We start from the raw sequence: 20,594 nt of genomic DNA, 5'->3' as shown, positions 1-20,594 counted from the left end.
TCTGGGCACTTCAGAGGACTATGTGGCCCTGAGGAAGGACTATTCTGATTGCTGGGATAAGTTTAAACAAAAAATGATTTATTTAATAAAGAACAAAATAGGTGTCTGGTTATTTTGAACTGTTGCTGAAGAAAGGAACTTGTAAATATAACTGGCAAAGCTTGGCGTCACAAACAGTCTCTCAAACTCCAAAACTCCACTCTGACAGGCTTAGACACTCAGTCTCATCTCTCCCTCTCATTTATATAGCCACAAAGGCTAAAATCTTTGTCTTATTCACACAGAATAGACTCAACTCTCATATTCACACAAACTGTTTGTCTTATTCACACAGAATAGACTCAGACTCCCATAGTCACACAGACTTTGCTCTCTTTCCAAACTCCACACACACAATCACCTCATAGACACCCCTCCTCCAACACTATGTCATCAGCCAATCATATCACACTTGTCTCCCTCTATCACTCTTCTCATATTACTGCAGTCAAACCAAACATTTAAAGAAACACACACACCAAAACACGAAATCATACATTATGCTTCCTAGAAACTTAAGCTTTGGCCATAATCTGGACATTCCTGTCACACTGTTATCCCACCCCTGTTTCCAAGGAGCTCAGGGTGGCGGATGTAGAGGCTGCACGAGGTGCTGTGGAGAGAGAGAAATCTGTGTTCTTTGGGCTACGTCTGTTTTAGGGAACTTCAGAGAAAGGACACCTGCTCCTGCTGTGGAACAATTTCTGTGCTGCCTCTTCAGCAAACCTGCTCATTAGTGGCCTACTAATAAAACATAATAAGAAAGTTACTAACCTAAGAAGAGCCCTGCTGGATGAGACCAGTGGTCCATCAGTCCAACATCCTGTCTCACACAGTGGCCAACCAGTTCCACTGGAGGCCCAACAACAGGGCACAGAGGCTGAGGCCTTCCCCTGATGTTGCCTCCTGGCTCTCGGATTCAGAGGCTTAGTGCCTCTGAATGTGGAGGTTCCCCATAGTCAGCATGGATAGACCTATCCTCCATTAATCCTCCACTGATAGACCTATCCTCCATGAATCTATCTAATACCCTTTTAAAGTCTACTGTGCCTGTGGCCATCACCAGTGTTCCCTCTAAGCTGAGTTAGTGTGAGCTAGCTCACAGTTTTTTAGCCTCCGGCTCACACATGTTTGTCTTAGCTCAAGAAGGATGGCTCCGGAGCAAACTAACTTATGTGGTAGCCAAATCGCTCGCTCACGACTTTAATGCCGGTAGCTCACAAAGCAGATTTTTTGCTCACAAGACTCCACAGCTTAGAGGGTGCATTGACCATCACTGCATCCTCTGGCAGCAAATTCCACATCTTAGTCACTGTCTGTGTAAAAAACTTTGGAAACTGCCTTGAGCCTGCTATGTGGGGAGGGCGGGATATAAATCGAATAAAATAGAAATTAATAAAATAAGTATTTCCTTTTGTCTATCCTGAATCTACCGCACATCAGCTTCATTGGATGTCCTCAAGATGTAGTATCTGGGGGGAGAGAGAACAATTTCTCTTTGTCAACTCTTCCCCACCCCATGCATAATTTTATAAACCTCTGCCATGTCCCCCTTTGGTTGTCTTTTTTGTAAACTGAAAAGTCCCAGACTCTTCAGCCTTTCCTCATAGGAAAAAATGCTACAAACCCCTTCATCCTCTTGGTTGCCCTCCTCTGTACTTTTTCCAGCTCTGCAATGTTTTTTTGGAGATACGGTGACCAGAACTGTACTCAGTATTCCAAATGAGGTTAACAATTAATAAACTCCTGAAAACCTGTCCAGAGCAAGAACTGCATAAAGCACCGAGCAACTTAAAAACAAGTCATGTAGAACATTTCCTGGGCTAAACAGCAGATTATTGAAATGTCGTTAAAAGACCAGTGAGGGTGACTGGGCAATGTCACTCTGAATGGGCGAGTGGGGGCTTGAATTCGAATCCCCCCAATCCTGCTCTGTCTTACCTTTAAGCAATTTATCCTCCTATGTGGGTTTAGTGTTTATTTATTAAAATATTTATATCCTTCTGATGCTAGGCAGCTTAGACATCATAGTTAAAACATTACAAATTATAACCAATGAAATAAACCCCGGATATCCTACCCCCCCCCAAAAAAAAGATGCCTAACGTCTGTACCCTGTTAAAAGCCCTGGCAAATAAAACGGCCTTGCAGCGTTCTCTTGTGGATAATGAACCACGATCTCAGACTGAAGCTTTGACTGTGATCTCAGCAGCTCTGTGCATGGACCCTTTTATGACACAAGACACGAAGCTTTTCTTGCTTTGGGAGCATTGGTATGGTTTTCCTTTCATTGGTTTTTATGTTCTATGACAGTGGTGGCGAACCTATGGCACGGGTGCCAGAAGTGGCACTCGGAGCCCTTTCTGTGGGCACGCGTGCCATCGCCTCAGCCAGGCCCAGACCCAGACCATCATTAAAGTGTCGAATTCTCTGCCAAAACATTTTAAGTGTTTTTTTCTAAAATAAAACCTCTATTCAGGTTAAATTGCATTGTTGGCACTTTGCGATCAATAAATGGGTTTTGGGTCGCAGTTTGGGCACTCGGTCTCTAAAAGGTTCGCCATCACTGTTCCATGAGATTGGAACTGTACTGAAATGTTGCCCATGCTCAAGAAGGTTTCTCTCCCATGTGTGCCTTCTGGTGATCTGCGAGGTTGACTTTGCAAAAGAAGCCCTTCTCACACTCGGAGCATTTATATGGCTTTTCTTCATTGTGGGTCCTCTTGTGCCTAATAAGTTTATTTATACATTATTCTTCAGCTGACAGAAGGTAATCTGACAGAGCAAGCACTGAAATTGTTTCTGTCCCAGATGAATTCTCGCACGTTTTCGAAGGTCAGAGTTGGAAACGAAGCTTTTCCTACAACTCTGGGCGCTCGAGGGTTTCTTTCCCATTTGGAGCCTCTTGTGAAGAATGACAGTGATGTTTCTGTTAAAGCTTTTCCCCACAGTCCAAGCATTTGTATGACTTCTCTTCCTTGTGTGTCCATGTATGTACAAAAAGGTGAGTGATGCAATGGAAGTTCTTCCCACAGTCTGAGTCTGGGCATTCCTATGGTTTCTTTCCTATGTGGGTACTTTCACTGATAATAAGGAAGAGTTCTGCTAGTAGAGACTTTCCTGGCTTTAGGTCCGAGACAGCTTTAGTGGCACTAGTAGATGATCTTTGTTTAAAGTCAGGTGGGAAACAGTCATCCCTGTAGATACTGTTGTATGCACCGCTTATGAAACACTTTGTACTCTGCCACTGACTAACAGTCAGTCTAACTTAGTAGGTGCACTTAACACTTCCATGGTGCATATGTTAAGTGCCTTTGATGATACTAATCACAGTAACTGAAATCAATCATGAACATATATTCAGATATTCACTTTGGTTCATTGCTTAAATGCATCCTGGGTAAAATACTAAATGCTGACAGGCAATCATACTGCTTGTGGCCTTGCTTGTTCTTGCCAACTATAACTGTGCATATTCCTGGTGTCATTTAGCCTACTTTAGATGAAGAACACACACCACTATGTGCCCGTATTTGTTACAATAGATACTTTTTATCACTTCACAGCTTGGGAAGAAGAAGGCCTATTGTTCAACTGAAGAAGGTATATTTTTGCCTGAGAAAATCCAGCCCACAGGTTGGAGCCCAATCAGAATGGTGTGACGGATATATGACAAAGTTTGATGGAACCGATAATTATGATTTATTTCTAACTGTCATTGTTGTTGTTCAGTCGCACAGTCGAGTCCGACTCTTCGCGACCCCATGGACAATCTCCCGCCAGGCTCTCCTGTCTTCCGCCGTCCTCCGAAGTTGGCCCAATTTCATGTTCGTTGCATCGCTGACACTGTCTAACCATCTCATCCTTTGCCGTCCCCGTCTTCTTTGACCTTCAATCTTTCCCAGCATCAGGGTCTTCTCCAGTGAGTGCTCCCTTCTCATTTGGTGGCCAAAGTATTTGAGCTTCAGTTTCATTATCTGGCCTTCCAGGGAACAGTCAGGGTTGATTTCTTTGAGGATTGACTGATTTGTTCTTCTTGCAGTCCAAGGGACTCTCAAGAGTCTTCTCCAGCACCATAGTTCAAAAGAATCTATTCTTCGGCGCTCGGCCTTCCTTATAGTCCAACTCTCGCAGCCATACATGACTACTGGGAATACCATTGCTTTGACCATGCGGACTTTTGTTGGCAGGGTGATGTCTCTACTTTTTATCATGCTGTTTAGGTTCGCCATCGCTTTCCTCCCAAGGAGCAGGCGTCTTTTAATTTCATGGCTGCAGTCACAGTCTGCGGTGATCTGGGATCCCAGGAACGTGAAGTCTGTCACTACTTCCACGACTTCCCCTTCTATTTGCCAAGGAGTGATGGGGCCGGATGCCATGATCTTAGTTTTTTTGATGTTGAGCTTCAAGACCACTTTTGCGCTCTCCTCTTTTACTCTGAGCAAGAGGCTCTTTAGATCCTTTTCACTTTCAGCCATTAGAGTGGTATCATCTGCATATCTGAGGTTGTTGATCTTTTCCCCAGCAATCTTAATTCCCGCTTGTGATTCATCCAGGCCAGCATTTCGCATGATGTACTCTGCATATATATTAAATAAGCAAGGCGACAATATACATCCTTGTCGTACTCCTTTTCCTATGCTGAACCAATCAGTTGTTCCATATCCGGTTCTAACTGTCGCTTCTTGGCCCTTATACAGGTTTCTCAAGAGACATGTGAGGTGGTCTGGTACTCCCATCTCTTTAAGGACCTGCCATAGTTTGTTGTGATCCACACAGTCAAAAGCTTTAGCATAGTCAATGAAGCAGAAGAGCTGTGGGTATTCGAGGATTCAAAACCTTGTTGTACCTATATCTCCCCCCCTTTATTAATAAAGTTTTAAGTTTGGATTCTCCTCTACAAGACTGCCGACAGTGCCAAGTGCTTTCTCAGATTGGGCTGGGGAAGCACACCCGTGATGGAGTTTCTGCCTCACAATACTGTTGGGTTTTTGACACTGTTGATGACTCCATTCTTATTAATTAGTAGCAATAGGGAGTTGGTATTAATGGAGTAGCCCTTTGGTGGTTATGGTCTTTGGGGGGGGGGGGTTCTGTTTGGATTTGTCCCGTGGAGTACTCCAGGGTTCTTTCTCATACCCATGCTCTTCTGTATCCGTACGAGAGGCTGCTGAATGAGATCTCTGGAGTTCTGGGGTTGAGTGTCACCAACGTGCAGATGACACCTGGCTCTATCCAAGCCTCTAAATGCATCCATCTTTGCTCTGAATGAGTGCTTCGACGTTGCGGTCGGGTGGCTAAGACAGAACAAACTGAAGCTGAATCCAGACAAGACAGAAGTGATGCTGGTGGGGAAAGCGGATGTTTCAGGGCAGGCTTCGACAATTCCATTTCCCAGGTTGCCATTGCAACCTAAAAGTCTGCTCATGGTGCCTAAAGTTCTGGTGGCCCTCAGGCGGCAAACTCTGTTATGGAGATTAAAAGGAAGAAGGAAAGGGGAACCGTGCCCTTAAAAGGAATGCCCTGCAAGACTTCTGTCACTGCACTAACTTGTTGCTAGGATATGAGCGCTGCTGCATGGCTCTTGGCTCTCCTTTCCCTTTGTTGGGAGCAACTGCTTTCTTCTGTCGCAGCAGGGTGGGATGGGAAGTCTGAAGGCAGGCAAGTGGGCAAAACTAAGAGACTTTCCCCCCTCCGGTGGGGACCGGGGGACAGAGAAACCAGAACCCTTGCCCTGAGGTGCTTAGAATAAGTGTGTGGTAGTACATGATTAGGAGCGGCGGTTGCTCAAGTGGTTAAGACGCTGAACTGCAGGCTGTGGAAGGTCAGTAGTTCAGCAGTTCGAGACCCGAGTGTGCCGCATGAAGGAGTGAGCTCCCATCTCCAGCTCCTGCCACCCTAGCAGTTCGAAAGCAAGAAATTGCAAGTAGATAAATAGGTACCACTTCGGTGGGAAGGTAACAGCGTTCCGTGCGCCTTGGTGTTTAGTCATGCCAGCCACATGACCACGGAAACGTCTTCGGACAGCGCTGGCTCTTCGGCTTTGAAACGGAGATGAGCACCGCAACCCTAGAGTCGAATTCGACTGGCTTTTGAGCAAGGGAACCTTTACCTTTACTTTAGTACATGATTGCCTCGATGGGAATAGCCCGGGCTAGCCCTATCTTGTCAGATCTCGAGAGCTAAGCAGGGCCAGCCCTGCCTAGTATTTGGATGGGAGACCTCCAAGGAATACCAGGGGCGTGACGCAGAGGCAGGCGACAGCAACCTACCTCTGAACATCTCTTGCCTTGAAAACCCTGCAGGGTCGCCATAAGTCAGCGTGACTGGACAGCACTTTCCCCACCACCAGTACATGACTCTTCCCTCGCCATTTTGTCCTCGTTAACAATGCTGTGAGGTAGGGCAGGCTGACAGTCCCAACATCATCCAGGGACTCTTGTAACTGAGCAGATTTTTGAACCTGGGTCTCTCCATACCTGAATAGCTACGCCACACTGGCTCTCCTAGGGTCACAACAACTCTGAGGTAAGTTAGAGGGCGGTAGAAGAATTGGTCCAAGGCTACTCACTCTGGTTCATGGCTAAGTGATGCTTTGAACCTGAGTCTTCCCACGGCACCACACCGGCTTCGTCTTCTAGGCTTCAGGGGGGGGAGCTTTCCTGGGCCAACATACAGGTAGGTCTATTACAGTGGTTATATTTGAAGCGACTAAAAAGAACCTTTGGCCAAAACTAGATAGGCTTCGATCCCCGGGAAAATTTCAATTAACAGTATGAGGGGGGGGTGTATTTTTGTGGACTCCTCTCTCCCCCGCATCCTCCCAATTTTGTCATGCTGCTCCGGGGTGGTGGTGTCTCTGTCTCCCAGGAGAAGCATTTCAGGAGTCATTTTGGGCTGCAGAGGGAGGGGGGAGCTGAGGAGGGCCTGGTCTGCTGAGGGGAATCCCTTCAGTCAGCAAAGATTTGCTGTGGGATCCAAGCCGCTAAGGGCTGTCACTTAAATGGACCCATGTGGAGCTGGGAGGGGGAAGGATTTTTTGACTCCTGAAAATAAAGTAGCTGCTACCCCCAAGCTGCTCTTTACCTCCGTTGGTGGGGGGAAAAGGAGATTGGATTTATACCCTGCCCTTCACTACCCGGAGGAGTCTCAGAGTGGCTTACAATCTCCTTTTCCCTCCCCTCCCCACAACAGATACCCTGTGAGGTAGGTGGGGCTGGGAGAGCTCTCTCAAGAACTGCCTGTGAGAGAACTTATGACTAACCCAAGGTCACACCAGCAGCTGCATATGGAGGAGTGGGGAATCAAACCCGATTCTCCCAGATTAGAATCCGCGCTCCTAACCACTACACCAAACTGGCTGTCAATAAATAAATAAAATTACCCATACATTTTTCCCATTAGGAGAAAAAGTTGCTGGGCTAGAGTGATGACTTGGGGCAGGGAAAGTGATAACTGTGTCTTGTGACTGGTCCATGTAAACGGTAGCCACAGTGGCGGCCTTTTGCTAATATTGTCATGAATCCTAGAACAAAACGGAAAAGGCAGTTCCATCGTAAGTGTTCCTTTAGTGGCTGTATAGTGATATTCAGTGGCTCAGGAGCCACCTGTGGCTCTTCTGGGCACCGTTCCGCAATGTGGCACCCACTCCTGGTTTCAGGAAAGGGGGCAAGACTCTTGCCTAGTGGGGCTTAGAGTTGGCAGGTGACTCCCACCTTGAAACAGCCACCACTGGAGGAACTGGAAAGCTGTCAGCCCTCCTGACTTATAGGCGTCATACTGGGGACTGAAGCAGTGTTCCCTCTAAGCCGAGTTAGTGTGAGCTAGCTCACAGTTTTTTAGTCTCCGGCTCACACATTTTTGTCTTAGCTCAGGAAGAATGGCTCCAGAGCAAACTAATCTATGCAGCAGCCAAATCGCTGGCTCACAACTTTAATGCCAGCAGCTCACAAGACCCCACAGCTTGGAGGGAGCATTTGACTAAAGTAAATGTGGCTCAGTTCCAGAGCATCTGCTTGCCACCCGGAAGGTCTCAGGTTCAATCTCTGACAGCTCTACTTTAAAAAGGTCATGTAGGAGATGATGGTTAGACAATGTTATCCAGGGCTTTTTTTGTAGAAAAAGCCCAGCAGGAACTCATTAGCATAATAGGCCACACCCAACAGCAGAAACTCATTAGCATATTAGGCCACACCCTGGCAGCACAGCTCATTGTCACATTAGGCCACACCCCCATGTTACCAGAAGTGTGCTCATCCAGCCACACCCACCTTTTGCTTCTTATTCTGTTTACCTTGTTTGTTGTCAAAACCCAGGGCTTTTTTGTAGCAGGAATTCCTTTGCATTTTAGGCCACACACCCCTAATGTAGCCAATCCTGATGAGTTTCTGATGTTGGGTGTGGCCTATTATGCTAATGAGTTCCTACTGGGCGTGGCCAACTTGGAAGCCAGCCGGAACTGCGTTCCTGCCCAAAAATAGCCCTGGCTTATCGATGAAACGAACATGAAATTAAGCAAACTCCAGAGGACGACAGAAGACAGGAGGTCCTGACATGACGTGGTCCATGAGGTCGGACTTGACTGTGCAAGTGAAGAACAACAGGAGATGATGTGAAAGATCTCTGCCAGAGACGCTGGAGAGCTGCTGTCTGAGTAGACAGTACTGACCTTGATGGACCAACGGTCTGATTCAGGAGGCAGCTTCATGTGCCTTCAGGTGTGGCTCTTTCGGTTGAGGGTAACTGCAAATGCAGCTCTCCACAAGCCACAGAATGAGTTCCACAGCTGTAGGTGTTCCTTGCATGGGGATATCAGTTGCCAGAGGTGGGATGTAAAGTGATTGCTTAGCAGATCGCACAGGAGAACCAGCAGAAAGAGAGAGCTGAAAGTGAAGCAACCCTTGGGGTGCAAGAGTGAATCACAGAAGGTTAGGGCTGGGAATGATGTAAGAGGGCATCTAGTCTCAGTTCAGTGTAGGCCTCCCATCCGGGCACAAGTGTGTACCTCCAGGAAGGCTTCTGCATCACAGGCAGTGTTCCCTCTAAACTGAGTTAATGTAGGTTAGCTCAGTTTTTTAGCCTCCGGCTCACACATTTTTGTCCTAGCTGAGGAAGGATGGCTCCAGAGCAAACTAATTTATGCAGCAGCCAAATTGCTCACTTACAACTTTAATGCCAGTAGCTCACAAAGTAGAAGTTTTGCTCACAAGACTCCACAGCTTAGAGGGAGCATTGCTCACAGGGCAGGTTTATTTATTTTATTGGATTTATAAATGGCCAGCCCTGCAAGCAGGCTCTGGGCGACTTACAACCTTATAAACATTTAAAATACAACTGACATATAATTAAAATTATTGACAGTAGAACAATAAATTAAAACCAATCCAAGATGGCATAGTAGAGCATAGTTGCCACCCCTTCCTGTAGAGATCTGGTGCGGGGTAATAAATCGGCTGCTCTTTTCCTTCCGCTTTCTCTGCTTAGATATTTTAAAATAAAGCAAATGCTACAAAACAGCCAGCAGTCTCTCCAGGGCTTTCTCATCCAAAGAAACCGACACCCTCCAGCACTGTCCCAGGAAGCTGTCTCCCTGGCACTCATGCCAAAGTACCTGGGGTGTTTGTGTGTGTGTGTGGGGGGGCCTGAATACGTCTTGGGGGGGGGTCTCAGCTTCCTGGTAAAGCAAAACAGAAAATGCATTGCTAACAAGCGAATTATCTAGCATATTTTTTCTCTTGTTCTTCCCCTCAGGAATTCAGGGTAGCATACATTCTTCTCCCTTCCCGTTTCAGCCTCACAATAACAGAGTGATTTAGGTTAGGCTGAGGGTGCCAGGGGAAAGACCTCCCGGGCTCAGTGTGTGGCAATAAACAGGTGAAGCAGTTCGCAGGGACGATTAATGTCATCCCATCGAGCCTCTTATTAAAAGGACAGGCCGTTTTTCTTCAGGCCTGTTGGCAACTGAGATGGCTTTTGTTTCTGAGAGCCACGGCTTGTTAGAGCAGGCAATAAGAGGGGAGGGGCACAGAATGACTCAGAAGACGGGCTAAGGTTGCTAACTGGGTTGCGATGTGAAATGCCCGGAGATGTGAGGGTGGAGGATGGGATTTGGGGAAAGGAGGGACCTCAATGAGTCCAAAGCAGCCATTTCCTCCACGGAACTCAACTCTGTCGTCTGAAGATCCGATCGGTTGCAATTCCGGGAGATCTCCAGCCCCACCTGGAGGCTGGCAACCTACAGACGGGACGATTCGTGTGCTTGAAGGAAGGACCGCGGCTCAGTAGGAGCGTCTGCTCTGCACTTGCAACCAATGTTTCCTCTAAGCTGAGTGAGTGTGAGCTAGCTCACAGTTTTTTAGCCTCCGGTTCACACATTTTTGTCTTCGCTCAGGAAGGAGGGCTCCAGAGCAAACTAATTTATGCAGTAGCCAAATCGCTCGCTCACAACTTTAATGCCAGTAGCTCACAACGTAGAATTTTTGCTCACAAGACTCCACAGCTTAGAGGGAACATTGCTTGCAACACAACACACACACACCCGGTGCCAGGACTTCAGACTGCCGGGGAACAGCCTCCACGTGGTTGAACGCCTTCTCCAAGGGAACCAGACGAGGCTGGTCGCAATCTCCCGATTTCCGGAAGAACTGAGGCTGCGCAGCCGCCCGTGCTCCGACCGGAAGTAGGTCGTACCCCTCTGGGAATCCCCATGACTTTTGAGTCTCTTTGGTAGGAAAGAATGCAGGGATGCTAGGGGCCTGGGAGAGTCGGGAGATTCCTAGAGCGGACGGGGGGGAGCTTCTTTCTCCCCTCTCGCTGGCCGCCGGAGCATCGAAGAGGGCCGACCTTGCCTCGCGCCAAAAGTGCGGCGGGGAAGCCTTGCAAAGAAACGTTGCATGCAAGCGAGAGAGCGAGCAGCGAGGACCAAGGACCGAGAAGGTAACAAGCGTTTTAAGCTCGTTTTCGGGGCTCGTGGGTAGTCCTTTCTCGGTCCAGCCGACCTCGTAGGAGGATACAGCTCGGCATGCCGCTAGGAGCGGAGGTGGGGGTGGAGACTGGAAAAAATGGGAAAGAAATGGGCATTGGAGCCTACTGAGACCCAAAGAAAACCCCTGCATCCGCCGCTGGTCCCGTGTAGCAAAGCGGTGGACCCAGGCGGGGTACGAAATGCTACGTGACTTATTTTTTAAAAGCTGCGTTCACCGAAATGATCATTCCCGTATTACTCTCGGACTAAACTATTTGCAGGCAGGGAGAGTGAGGAATTAGAGCGCCAGAACAGCAACAAAAACGTATTTGCGTCTTGAGAACTGACTCTCGGAAATGGGTTTTGTGAAGTCGTCTTGAGTTCAAGAGAACTTCCTTCTTAATAAACATGCATTGGGTTGTGAGCCAGGGGGCAAAACATCCCACAGGGTGGCCTCAGAAAAGTGGGACACCAGAAAATCCAAACCGGTGGAGCTAGAGAAATTTACAGTGCAATCCTAAACAAAGTTACACCATCCTAAACCCCTTGATCTCAACAGACGGGTATAACTGTGTTTAAGATTGTACTGTTTCAGATTGAATCCATTTACTCCTAGAAGTTTGCAGATAGTCACCTTTGCTTGTAAGTGGTTTATGACTGCAGTTCTAGACATGCTTAAGAGTAACTTCAGCAGTGTGGGATTGTGTTGTATATTTATTTTTCCCAATCATAGAAGAAGAGATTGTATTTAGACCCCGCCCTTCACCTGGAGTCTCAGAGTGTCTTACAAACTCCTTTCCCTTCCCCTCCCCACAACAGACACCCTGTGAGGTAGGTGGGGCTGAGAGAGCTCTTTCCAGAGCTGTCCTTGAGAGAATAGCTCTGACAGAACTATGGCTTGCCCAAGGTCATCCAGCAGCTGCAAGTGGAGGAGTGGGGAATCAAACCCCGTTCTCCCAGATTAGAGTCCGTGTACTTAACCATTACACCAAACCGGGTAAAGTAATACAATTATAAAAAATAAAGTAATAAAATAAAAGTAAAATAATAGTGGGTAAAGAGTGTGGGGGGCATGTTCTGTGGATGACTGTGGGCTAAATCCAGACTAAATTTTCTTTCAGCAAAACAGAACTAAAGCGCCCCCCCCACCCAAATCCGAACGAAATGCTGCTCCTTGGAATAGGGGACTCAGAGGAATCACATGAAAAAGGGGTCTACAGGGGGAAAGGAGAATCAGTGGGAATTGCCAATTTAGTCTAGTTCCCACCCTGTAGTTAGAGGGTGAGACTAGGATCTGGGATACTCAGGTTTAGGTACCTGCTCTGCCAAGGAAGCTCAGCGCGATTCCTTGGGCCAGTCACTCACAGCCTAACCTACCTCACAAGAGTTGTGAGGACAGAACGGAGTAGGAGAGAAGGACGTCGGAAGCTGCTTTGGGTCTCTACTGGAGAGAAAAGTGGTGTATAAGTACCTAACTAAATTGTATCAACCAGTTTTTCAAAGGTTTCGCAGCATTTTAGGCTACACAGAACTTGTTAATGAGACTGTGGAGCTCTTAAGCCTCAGTTTTCTCTGAAGAGGAGTGCTGTGGAACATGAAGCCCTGCAACCAATGCCCCCTCTAAGCTGTGGAGTCTTGTGAGCAAAAATTCTACTTTGTCAGCTACCGGCATTAAAGTTGTGAGTGAGCCATTTGGCCGCTGCATAAATTAGTCTGCTCTGGAGCCCTCCCTCCTGAGCTGAGACAAAAATGTGTGAGCCGGAGGCTAAAATACTGTGAGCTAGCTCACACTAATTCAGCTTAGAGGGAACACTGCCTGCAACATCCTTCAGCTGTCCTGTTGTGTGATGGAAAAAAATACCCACCTGGTGAGTTTGTGGGCTCCGACCTATATGGAATGAGGGGCAATTTGTGTTGTTGTTTTTGTTGTTTGCAGGAGGCGGGCTTGGCTCAAAAATAAAGACCAAACAGAATCAGGGAAACATGGATGCTAGCGAAGGGAATTCAACCACTGGCTCAGTGAAGAAGAGAAAGTACTATTGCTATTTTAAGGACGAGTGGTGCAAAGAAGAGGCCTTCAAAGGCTGGCTTCACAAAGTGGACATGGTGACAGCCGAATGCATTCTGTGCCATCAGGGATTCTCAATAAAATATGAGGGAAGAGGAGCGGTGACCAGCCACGCAGACAGCTCCAAGCACAAAGAACTGGAGAAACAGCGTAAACAAATGCCGGAAATCCTGACCTTTTTCAACAAACCAAACTTCTCCCAAGAAGATATGGTGACGGCGGCGGAAGTTGGACAGGTTTACCACAGCATTGTGCACCATCTGAGCTACGCAAGCCAAGCTTGTGCGTATAAAACGCTCTCGCGGATTTTACCCGATTCGGTTGTCGCGAGAAAAATGTCTTGTGGGCGGACGAAAGCCACCAGCATCGCGGAGAGTGTTTTGGCCCCCAAGTCGCGGGAGCTTTTGCTGAAGGACTTGGAGGTTGCGCCTTTTTTCTCCATTGCATCGGATGCCTCCAACAAGAGGAATAAGAAATTTTTCCCAGTCACTGTGCGTTACTTTTCTGTGACAGAGGGAATTAAGCATGGCCTGCTCGATTTTTACAACGAATTGACAAGCGATTCAATTGCAACGCGGATCGCCATTATTCTACAGGAGAATGGTCTCAGCGTGAGCCGAGTGGCGTCTTACATGATCGACAATGCCTCCGTGGATTTTGCAAAACACTGGGCGGTGTTCCAGGACCTCAAGCAGCTTAATGATGGACTGTTACAAGTGGGGTGTATCGGCCGCATCATCCACAACTGTCTCAAAAAGGGGATGAGGGCACTGAGCTTTGACGTAGAAACACTAATTTTCAAGATATACAGCGAGTTTTCATCCTCACCCAAAAAGACAGAGTCTCTTACGTCATTTTTTGAGTTTGTGGAAACAGACTACAAAGATGTGCTTCAGCATGTATCGACAGGATGGCTTGCCCTTCTGCCCGCCATTGACCGAGTCCTCGAAAACTGGTCAGTGTTGAGGGCGTACTTCTTGTCAGAGGGGGACGAAGAATGCGTGAAGATCGTGTGGGAAGCATTCAATGCGGAAGAGCATGAGTCTCTCCCTCTTTGTTACGTTCACTTTGTGCACAACCTGATGAGAATATTTTCTGATGCTGTGAAAAAAATGGAGTGTGACCATGTCGGCAGCACAGAACTGCACGGTGTCCTGGAAGGCCTCCATTGCAAGCTGAAGAGAAGAAGAGAGGACAAATTCTACGGAAGATCCGCCCAAGTCATTTTGGGCAATGTCTCTGTCTTTGACAACCAGAAGTTCACTGAGGAAGCAGAGAACATGTTGACGCAGTGCATTGCGTTCCTGGAGGAGTGTTACAGTTTCAAAGGAGCCGTTTTTGAACCGATGGCCGTGCTCTCACTCAACAATGAAGTCAAGTGGTCTGATTTGGTGGCTCTGGTGGCAGCCCTCCGCATTGAGATAGACATCGACCAGCTCTACAATGAGTATTGCGTTCTGCAGAAGTTCAGAGAAGAGATTGTCTCCAAGGAGCAGAAAATAGATCAGCGGTGGGTGAAGGTTTTCCGGCATATCCCGGAGCGTGCGGACAGCCAACTGCTGAAGCTGGTCTCCTTTGTGCTTTCCATTCCTGTGTCCAACACCTTCTGCGAGAAGATCTACAGTCTCATGGCACAGCTGTGGAGCAAGGACAGAAACAGACTGAGCGACAGTGTGGTGAAAGCAGAGCTGCAGGTGCAGCTGAACTTCAATATTTCCTGCGCAGACTTCCACGAGTTCCTGTACAGGAACCCAGAGTTACTTAGAGCAGCAAGGGGCCAGCAGAAATACAGGTTTAAAAAGGAAGAACCAGAGGGTGCCGCCTTTCCCTTGGCGATCCAGTTTTAAGGTAAAAACATAATGATATTTAATTATTTAAGTAGTTAGTGGATCAATGTGGGAATAGTTCTGCAGTGCACACAAGCTCTGTTTCCCAAGCCCCTCCATCGGGACTGCCTACCCCTAGATCTCCAGCATTGCCCATGGCACCAGGTGCCAGTCCCTGTCAGTACTAAATCCAATGCTGGCAAGACTGTGTTTGATGCCAGGAAATCTGGCTCTTCTCTTGGTGCTCTGGGGAGAATGTTGCTGTTTTTATGAAATGTTTTTGATCAGCAGAATCGATAGGGTCACTTATTTTGATTTCATGGTTTAAAAACAAGCAGTGTGATGCTGCTGCGCTTCCTTCCTCCCGTGTCCAAACTCAGGGCCTGGTCTGCTGTTAAAATGCTGGTTCTTGTGACGGCTACCTGCTTCCCTGGCTTTCCCACCCTTTCTCCTCTCTGCAAAGTCCAGACTCAAAAGTTTCTTTAAATTGCTTTTATTACAGCCAACTGAAACGACACGAAATAATGTGCGAACATTCAGGTTCTCCAGAACTCTTCATCAGGCCAGATTTTTTTTTAAAAAAAGAACATAAGAAGAGCCCTACTGGGTCAGACCAGTGGTCCATCGAGTCTAGCATCCTGTCTCACAGTGGCCTGTGTAGGTCCAACAACAGGGCGTAGAGTTTAGGGCCTTCCCCTGATGTTGCCACCTGACAGGGGGAATGCCTCAGAATGTGGAGGAATGCGTGAGGCCCCTTGGCTGCATCCCTCATAGAATGCCAGGTAGGTTCAAATGGATTGAGGAGGGGCTGTGGCTCAGTGGTAGAGCATCTGCTTAGCAAGGAGAAGACTGCAGGTTCAATCCCCAGCATCTCCATTTAAAAGGGTCAGGCAGTAGCTGATGGGAAAGATCTTAGCCTGAGATCCTAGAGAGCTACTGCTAGTCTGAGTAGACATCACTAACCTTGATGGACCCAGGGTCTGATTCAGTATAAGGCAGCATATGTTCATGTGATGGGTGCTAGATTGAGCTGGTGTAAGGGTGCACCCTTGGCATTCTGGGAAGAAGGCGAGGGGCTGGAAAGGGGACAGTGGCCAGGCCACTAGTTAATCAAGCATCCTCAGTGTAGTCTCTACCTACACCGCATGCTGACCGTTCTCTGTTGTGAATTGATTACTGCTTTGAACACAGAGGGAGCTGCGGTGGCTCAAGTGGTTAAGACGCTGAACTGCAGGCTGTGGGAGGTCGGTAGTTCAGCAGTTCGAGACCCGGGTGCCGCATGACGGAGTGAGCTCCCGTCTCTAGTTCCAGCTCCTGCCAACCTAGCAATTCGAAAGCAAGAAATTGCAAGTAGATAAATAGGTACCACTTCGGTGGGAAGGTAACAGCGTTCCGTGCGCCTTGGTGTTTAGTCATGCCGGCCACATGACCACGGCAACGTCTTCGGACAGTGCTGGCTCTTCGGCTTTGAAACGGAGATGAGCACCGCAACCCTAGAGTCGGATTCGACTGGCTTTCGAGCACAGGAACCTTTACCTTTACCTTGAACACAGAGACCTTTGAGGCAGCAAAGGCGCTTCAAATGTGCTTCAGACACAGGGGTTGTGTGTGCACTCCCCTCCGTCACCCCCTTGCGCCCGCTTCCCCCCACACTATGCCACTGCAGGGTTTTTTTTTTTGTTTTTTAATATCTGTAGGAACTTGTTCACCATAGGAACTGGGGATTGTTGTTTCATTTCAAATCCAGTGGCCTGGAGGGGGAAATGGCAGCTGCGAGGGGATGATGGCAGTAAATGGTTCCACTGTGGGTGGGAGGCCTGAAAATAAACAACTAATCCTGTAGCAGGTGTGCTGACTCTTCGACTGTGGTCTTTCCAGAAAGACTGTGGCAAACCAGGGGGACACCAAGGAAAGGGAGCAACTGGAAGACAGCGTGGTGGGGATGCTCCAGAAAACTCCAAACTGGTTTGGAAGGCATTGTTGGAGCTCGACCACTCTACGGATGCAGCCTCTCCTGTCCTCCCCTGTTGGGTTTACTGTGCCAGTGGGTCAACTGAGTTTGAGCAGCCACTGTTGGGGAAGTTCCTTGAAGCACCGAGGTCATCTTTGTGTTCAGAGTCCCGATGTTAGCGCCACGGTGCAAGCCGGCCCGAATGGCCTTCCTCGCGGCTGACTGTCAGAAGGCCTGCCGCCCGTAGCGCGGGGAGGAGCCATTGGCTGCCTCCTTCTGCCTTCCCTTGCTGCTGGCACCCGGACCGTTGACCGCCAGAACAAAAGAAGGGAACCGAGGCCTTCACTTGCCATCCTCTGTGTCGGACCATTTCAGGCCATCGGTATCCACGCGTAGAGAGAAGTACCGAGATCTTATTTTATTGTCTATTGTTCAGTGCCATTTTAAAACATCATTGTGAATATTCTCTCTGATTACTGAAGGTTGTATCTGTTTGTATGCTTTTCTTTAAAATGACTCGGGGAGGGGGGAGGCTTTTGACAAAACAAGGAACCTTTAGGCAAACTCAGATTGGCTTCGGTCCTCTGGAAAGTTTCTGCTAATGGAAGGAAGGGGGGAGGATGGTTTTTTGCCATTCCCCCCCCAACTCTTGCTACAGACTTCCAGCTCCCTCCTCCGACTGTCCTTGGGGAGGTGTACCCCAGGAGCAGCACTTGAGGGGTCGTTTTGGGTTTTATTGAGAAGGGGAGATTGGGATCCCAAGCCATTGTGATATTTTCCCTTTCGGGGGGGGGGGGGAAGCCATGTGATTTAAAGATACCCGAGAAGGGAGAAGGGATACATAAAAGTACCCTACAGACTTTTGCCAGTGGGAGGAAAAACATCTAGACTGGGGTCGTGATTTGAGGCAGGGAGAGAGTACACGTTTAGGGTTTTAAAAAATGCTACATGAGTTTTCCCCTATGGCAAACATGGCTCCAGTGAATCTTGTTTAAATGTCTTTGGGGAGATGCAGGCCCTGCTGATGACAGACCGTGTTTGCCTTGCCACAGAATTCTTGTGGTAGCAAAAATACATCCAATTGGAATTTTGGCTGGGGTTAAATATACCCCATGATATAATATGTGTGAGGCTGGCTCCCCCCCCCCCTGCACGCATGTTAGCAGGGTTTTAATGTCTGTGAAACGTTTGTTTTCATTGCTTTGTTCATTGTGTATGGCATACTGTTGTACCGTGTCTCTAAGTTTATAATCCAGTTTTGTTTCATTGTATGTATTATATATAGTATGCCTTTTTAATTTTTAAAACTTTTGTTTCAACAGGTAAATCACAGGTTACATTGACAAATATGCCAAATTTGTCACAAGAAGTTAGTTGACGTAACTTTTAGCAACACAGTGATGTAAATATGATAAAAATCTATGTATAGATGCATCTTGGTTATCATAATAGAAACCCATGAGAATCATTATGGCACAACTGTTCGTAATAAAGTTTACCTACATAGATAGAAAACTCTGGTGTTACGTGCATTTTTAAATTGTATGTTTAAGGTATAGTTTGGCTTTGTGCTTAGATCTACATTTGAAAAAAAGTATAGCGAACAATACTGTTTGCACTTTATCAACTAATAGTAGCAAATTTATAAGCTGTTCTGAATTTGAGGTATTTGTATTCAATATATCCAAGTAGTATCAATTTAGCCTACTATCTTTTGGATATGATATTTAATCAGAGCTTTAAAATGTTGAACTTTTACACCAGATGTGATAAAAGGTACCCTTTCCTCCACTGTGTACAGTTCTGGTCACCACACCTCAAAAAGGATATTATAACATTGAGAAAAGTGCAAAAAAGGGCAACTAAAATGATAAAAGGGCTGGGACTTTCCCTATGAAGAAAGGTTAAAGCGCTTGGAGCTCTTTAGCTTGGAGAAACGACAGCTGAGGGGTGACATAATCGAGGTTTACAAGATTATGCATGGGATAGAGCAGGTAGAGAAAGAAGTACTTTTCTCTCTTTCTCACAATACAAGAACTCATAGGAGTGATTAACCCATGGAATTCACTGCCACAGGAGGTGATGGCGGCTACAAGCATGGACAGTTTCAAGAGGGAATTGGATAAACATATGGAGCAGAGATCCATCGGTGGCTATTAGCCACAAGGTATAGATAGGAAATCTGGGGCAAGTGATGCTCTGTAATCTTGGTGCTGGGGGGAGACAGTGGGAGAGCTTCTAGTGTCCTGGCCCCACTGCTGGACCTCCTGACGTCACCTGGTATTTTCAGCCTTAGTGTGACAAAGTGTTGGACTGGATGGGCCATTGGCCTGTTCCAACATTGGCTTCTCTTATGTTCTTATTTTCTCCACATTTCTTCCAACCTTTGGCTGAAGTGTTTTATAAATATATTGGGGGTTTCTCTGGAGCGAAAATCCACCTTGACTAGGGCTTACAGCACACTTCTCTTATATTGATGTGTAGAGAAGTAAAAACAGAGTTGTCCATATAAAGGACCAAAATGTGGCGTTCATGCAATTTCCTTTCCCATTTATTGAGGATATAGTTTGGAACTGCATACCAAACACAAGCTCCTAAAGTTTTGTAAAGAAAAAAAATAGTTTTGGTAAGGTAAGGAGAGCTATTGGTAATCCATTTCTGAACCTGTGGGTTCTCTTGTAAATTGTCTTTTTAAACTATGAGTTCTCTTGTAAGTTGTCTTTTAACATCTGGGGATGTTTATCCACTGTTGAACCTAGAGGTATTGAAACCAAGGAATTACAACAGGAAGGGACTGCTCTTGTAAGTTTTATGTACAATAAACCCTGTTTGACACATTGTTTAACTTTTGTAGATTGTTCCTCAGAATGAAAAGGAAGTTTGGTCTCTTCACATATGAAAAATTCTTGTCCTACGGTACTGCAGAAATGTATGGAATCAATTTAAAGCTGTACTTGTTCAGATTTAAGGGGAGTAGAAAAAGTGTATTTAATATTTTGGGATGGTGCATCCGGATAATCTCTTTTGAAGTATACTGGTTGCAATAGGATTCTTCTGTGTTGGTTCCTGTTTTCCTGAAGTTCCCTGAAATATTTAGGTAGATATTTCTAAATTAAGATGCTGAGTAACAGAGAGAGAGAGGTCTGGAACCACCCTTAGGGGTGGGCTATCAAATATTAGGAGACAACCTGACTTCCTTTTGACTCCAAATAAAAAGATCTATAAGCCTCTGCCATTCTGCAATATACTTGCGAGACAAGGTAAGTAGTAAGAGATACCACAGTTTAGCAGTACTACCATTTTGAGAATGTGGATCTTATTAAGCCAAGAGAATTTCATTTTACTCTAGCCAGGGAGATCTTGACATGTTTTAAACTGTTATAATTGTTTTTGATTAAGTCATCAGGGTTTGTGGTTATTATTAATCCCTAAGTGTTTTCCACATACCAGGGGTTAATTTATGTAGTTTACTGTTTTTAATGTGCTATGTACCAATTTTGTAATCCCATTTTATTGAATTTCCGGGCTGTATGGCCATGGAATTGGCATTGTAGGACCTGACGTTTCGCCAGCAGCTGTGACTGGCATCCTCAGAGGTATAACACAGAAAGGTGGACTACTCTCTGTGTCAAGGTTTTTTTTAATTGCATAATCTGCCTTGAGTCTCAGGCGGACTGTGAATGAAGTAAATTGGTCCCTTTATATGGGTAGACTCTGTGGCTGCATTTAGTTAACATTGTCACCGGG

At 46.7% G+C, this 20,594-nt stretch overlaps 1 protein-coding gene across 1 annotated transcript; it reads left to right on the top strand.

Annotated features, from left to right (window-relative positions):
• Window positions 1-10,770: 10,770 nt before the first annotated feature.
• On the top strand, window positions 10,771-17,621 carry LOC107107313. Its single transcript, XM_015407594.1, has 3 exons — window positions 10,771-10,974; window positions 12,939-14,918; window positions 16,775-17,621. The coding sequence occupies exons 1-2, from the start codon at window positions 10,932-10,934 to the stop codon at window positions 14,915-14,917; spliced, it is 2,022 nt and encodes a 673-aa protein (XP_015263080.1). The 5' UTR covers window positions 10,771-10,931; the 3' UTR covers window position 14,918; window positions 16,775-17,621.
• The last annotated feature ends 2,973 nt before the right edge of the window (window positions 17,622-20,594 follow it).

This window comes from Gekko japonicus, unplaced genomic scaffold (genome assembly GCF_001447785.1).
Source record: "Gekko japonicus isolate JY-2015 unplaced genomic scaffold, Gekko_japonicus_V1.1 scaffold1238, whole genome shotgun sequence".
Classification (NCBI taxonomy): Eukaryota; Metazoa; Chordata; class Lepidosauria; order Squamata; family Gekkonidae; genus Gekko; species Gekko japonicus.
Note: the sequence above shows the minus strand (reverse complement) of the source record. Positions and strands in the feature narration are given on the sequence as shown.

What these genes read in the sequence shown, in the direction of transcription:
- LOC107107313 (XM_015407594.1), top strand. Translation starts at nt 10,932, where the DNA reads ATGCAAGCGAGAGAGCGAGCAGCGAGGACCAAGGACCGAGAAG. An exon ending in GAGGACCAAGGACCGAGAAG is followed by an intron (nt 10,975 to 12,938) that starts GTAACAAGCGTT and finishes TGTTGTTTGCAG; the next exon opens with GAGGCGGGCTTGGCTCAAAA.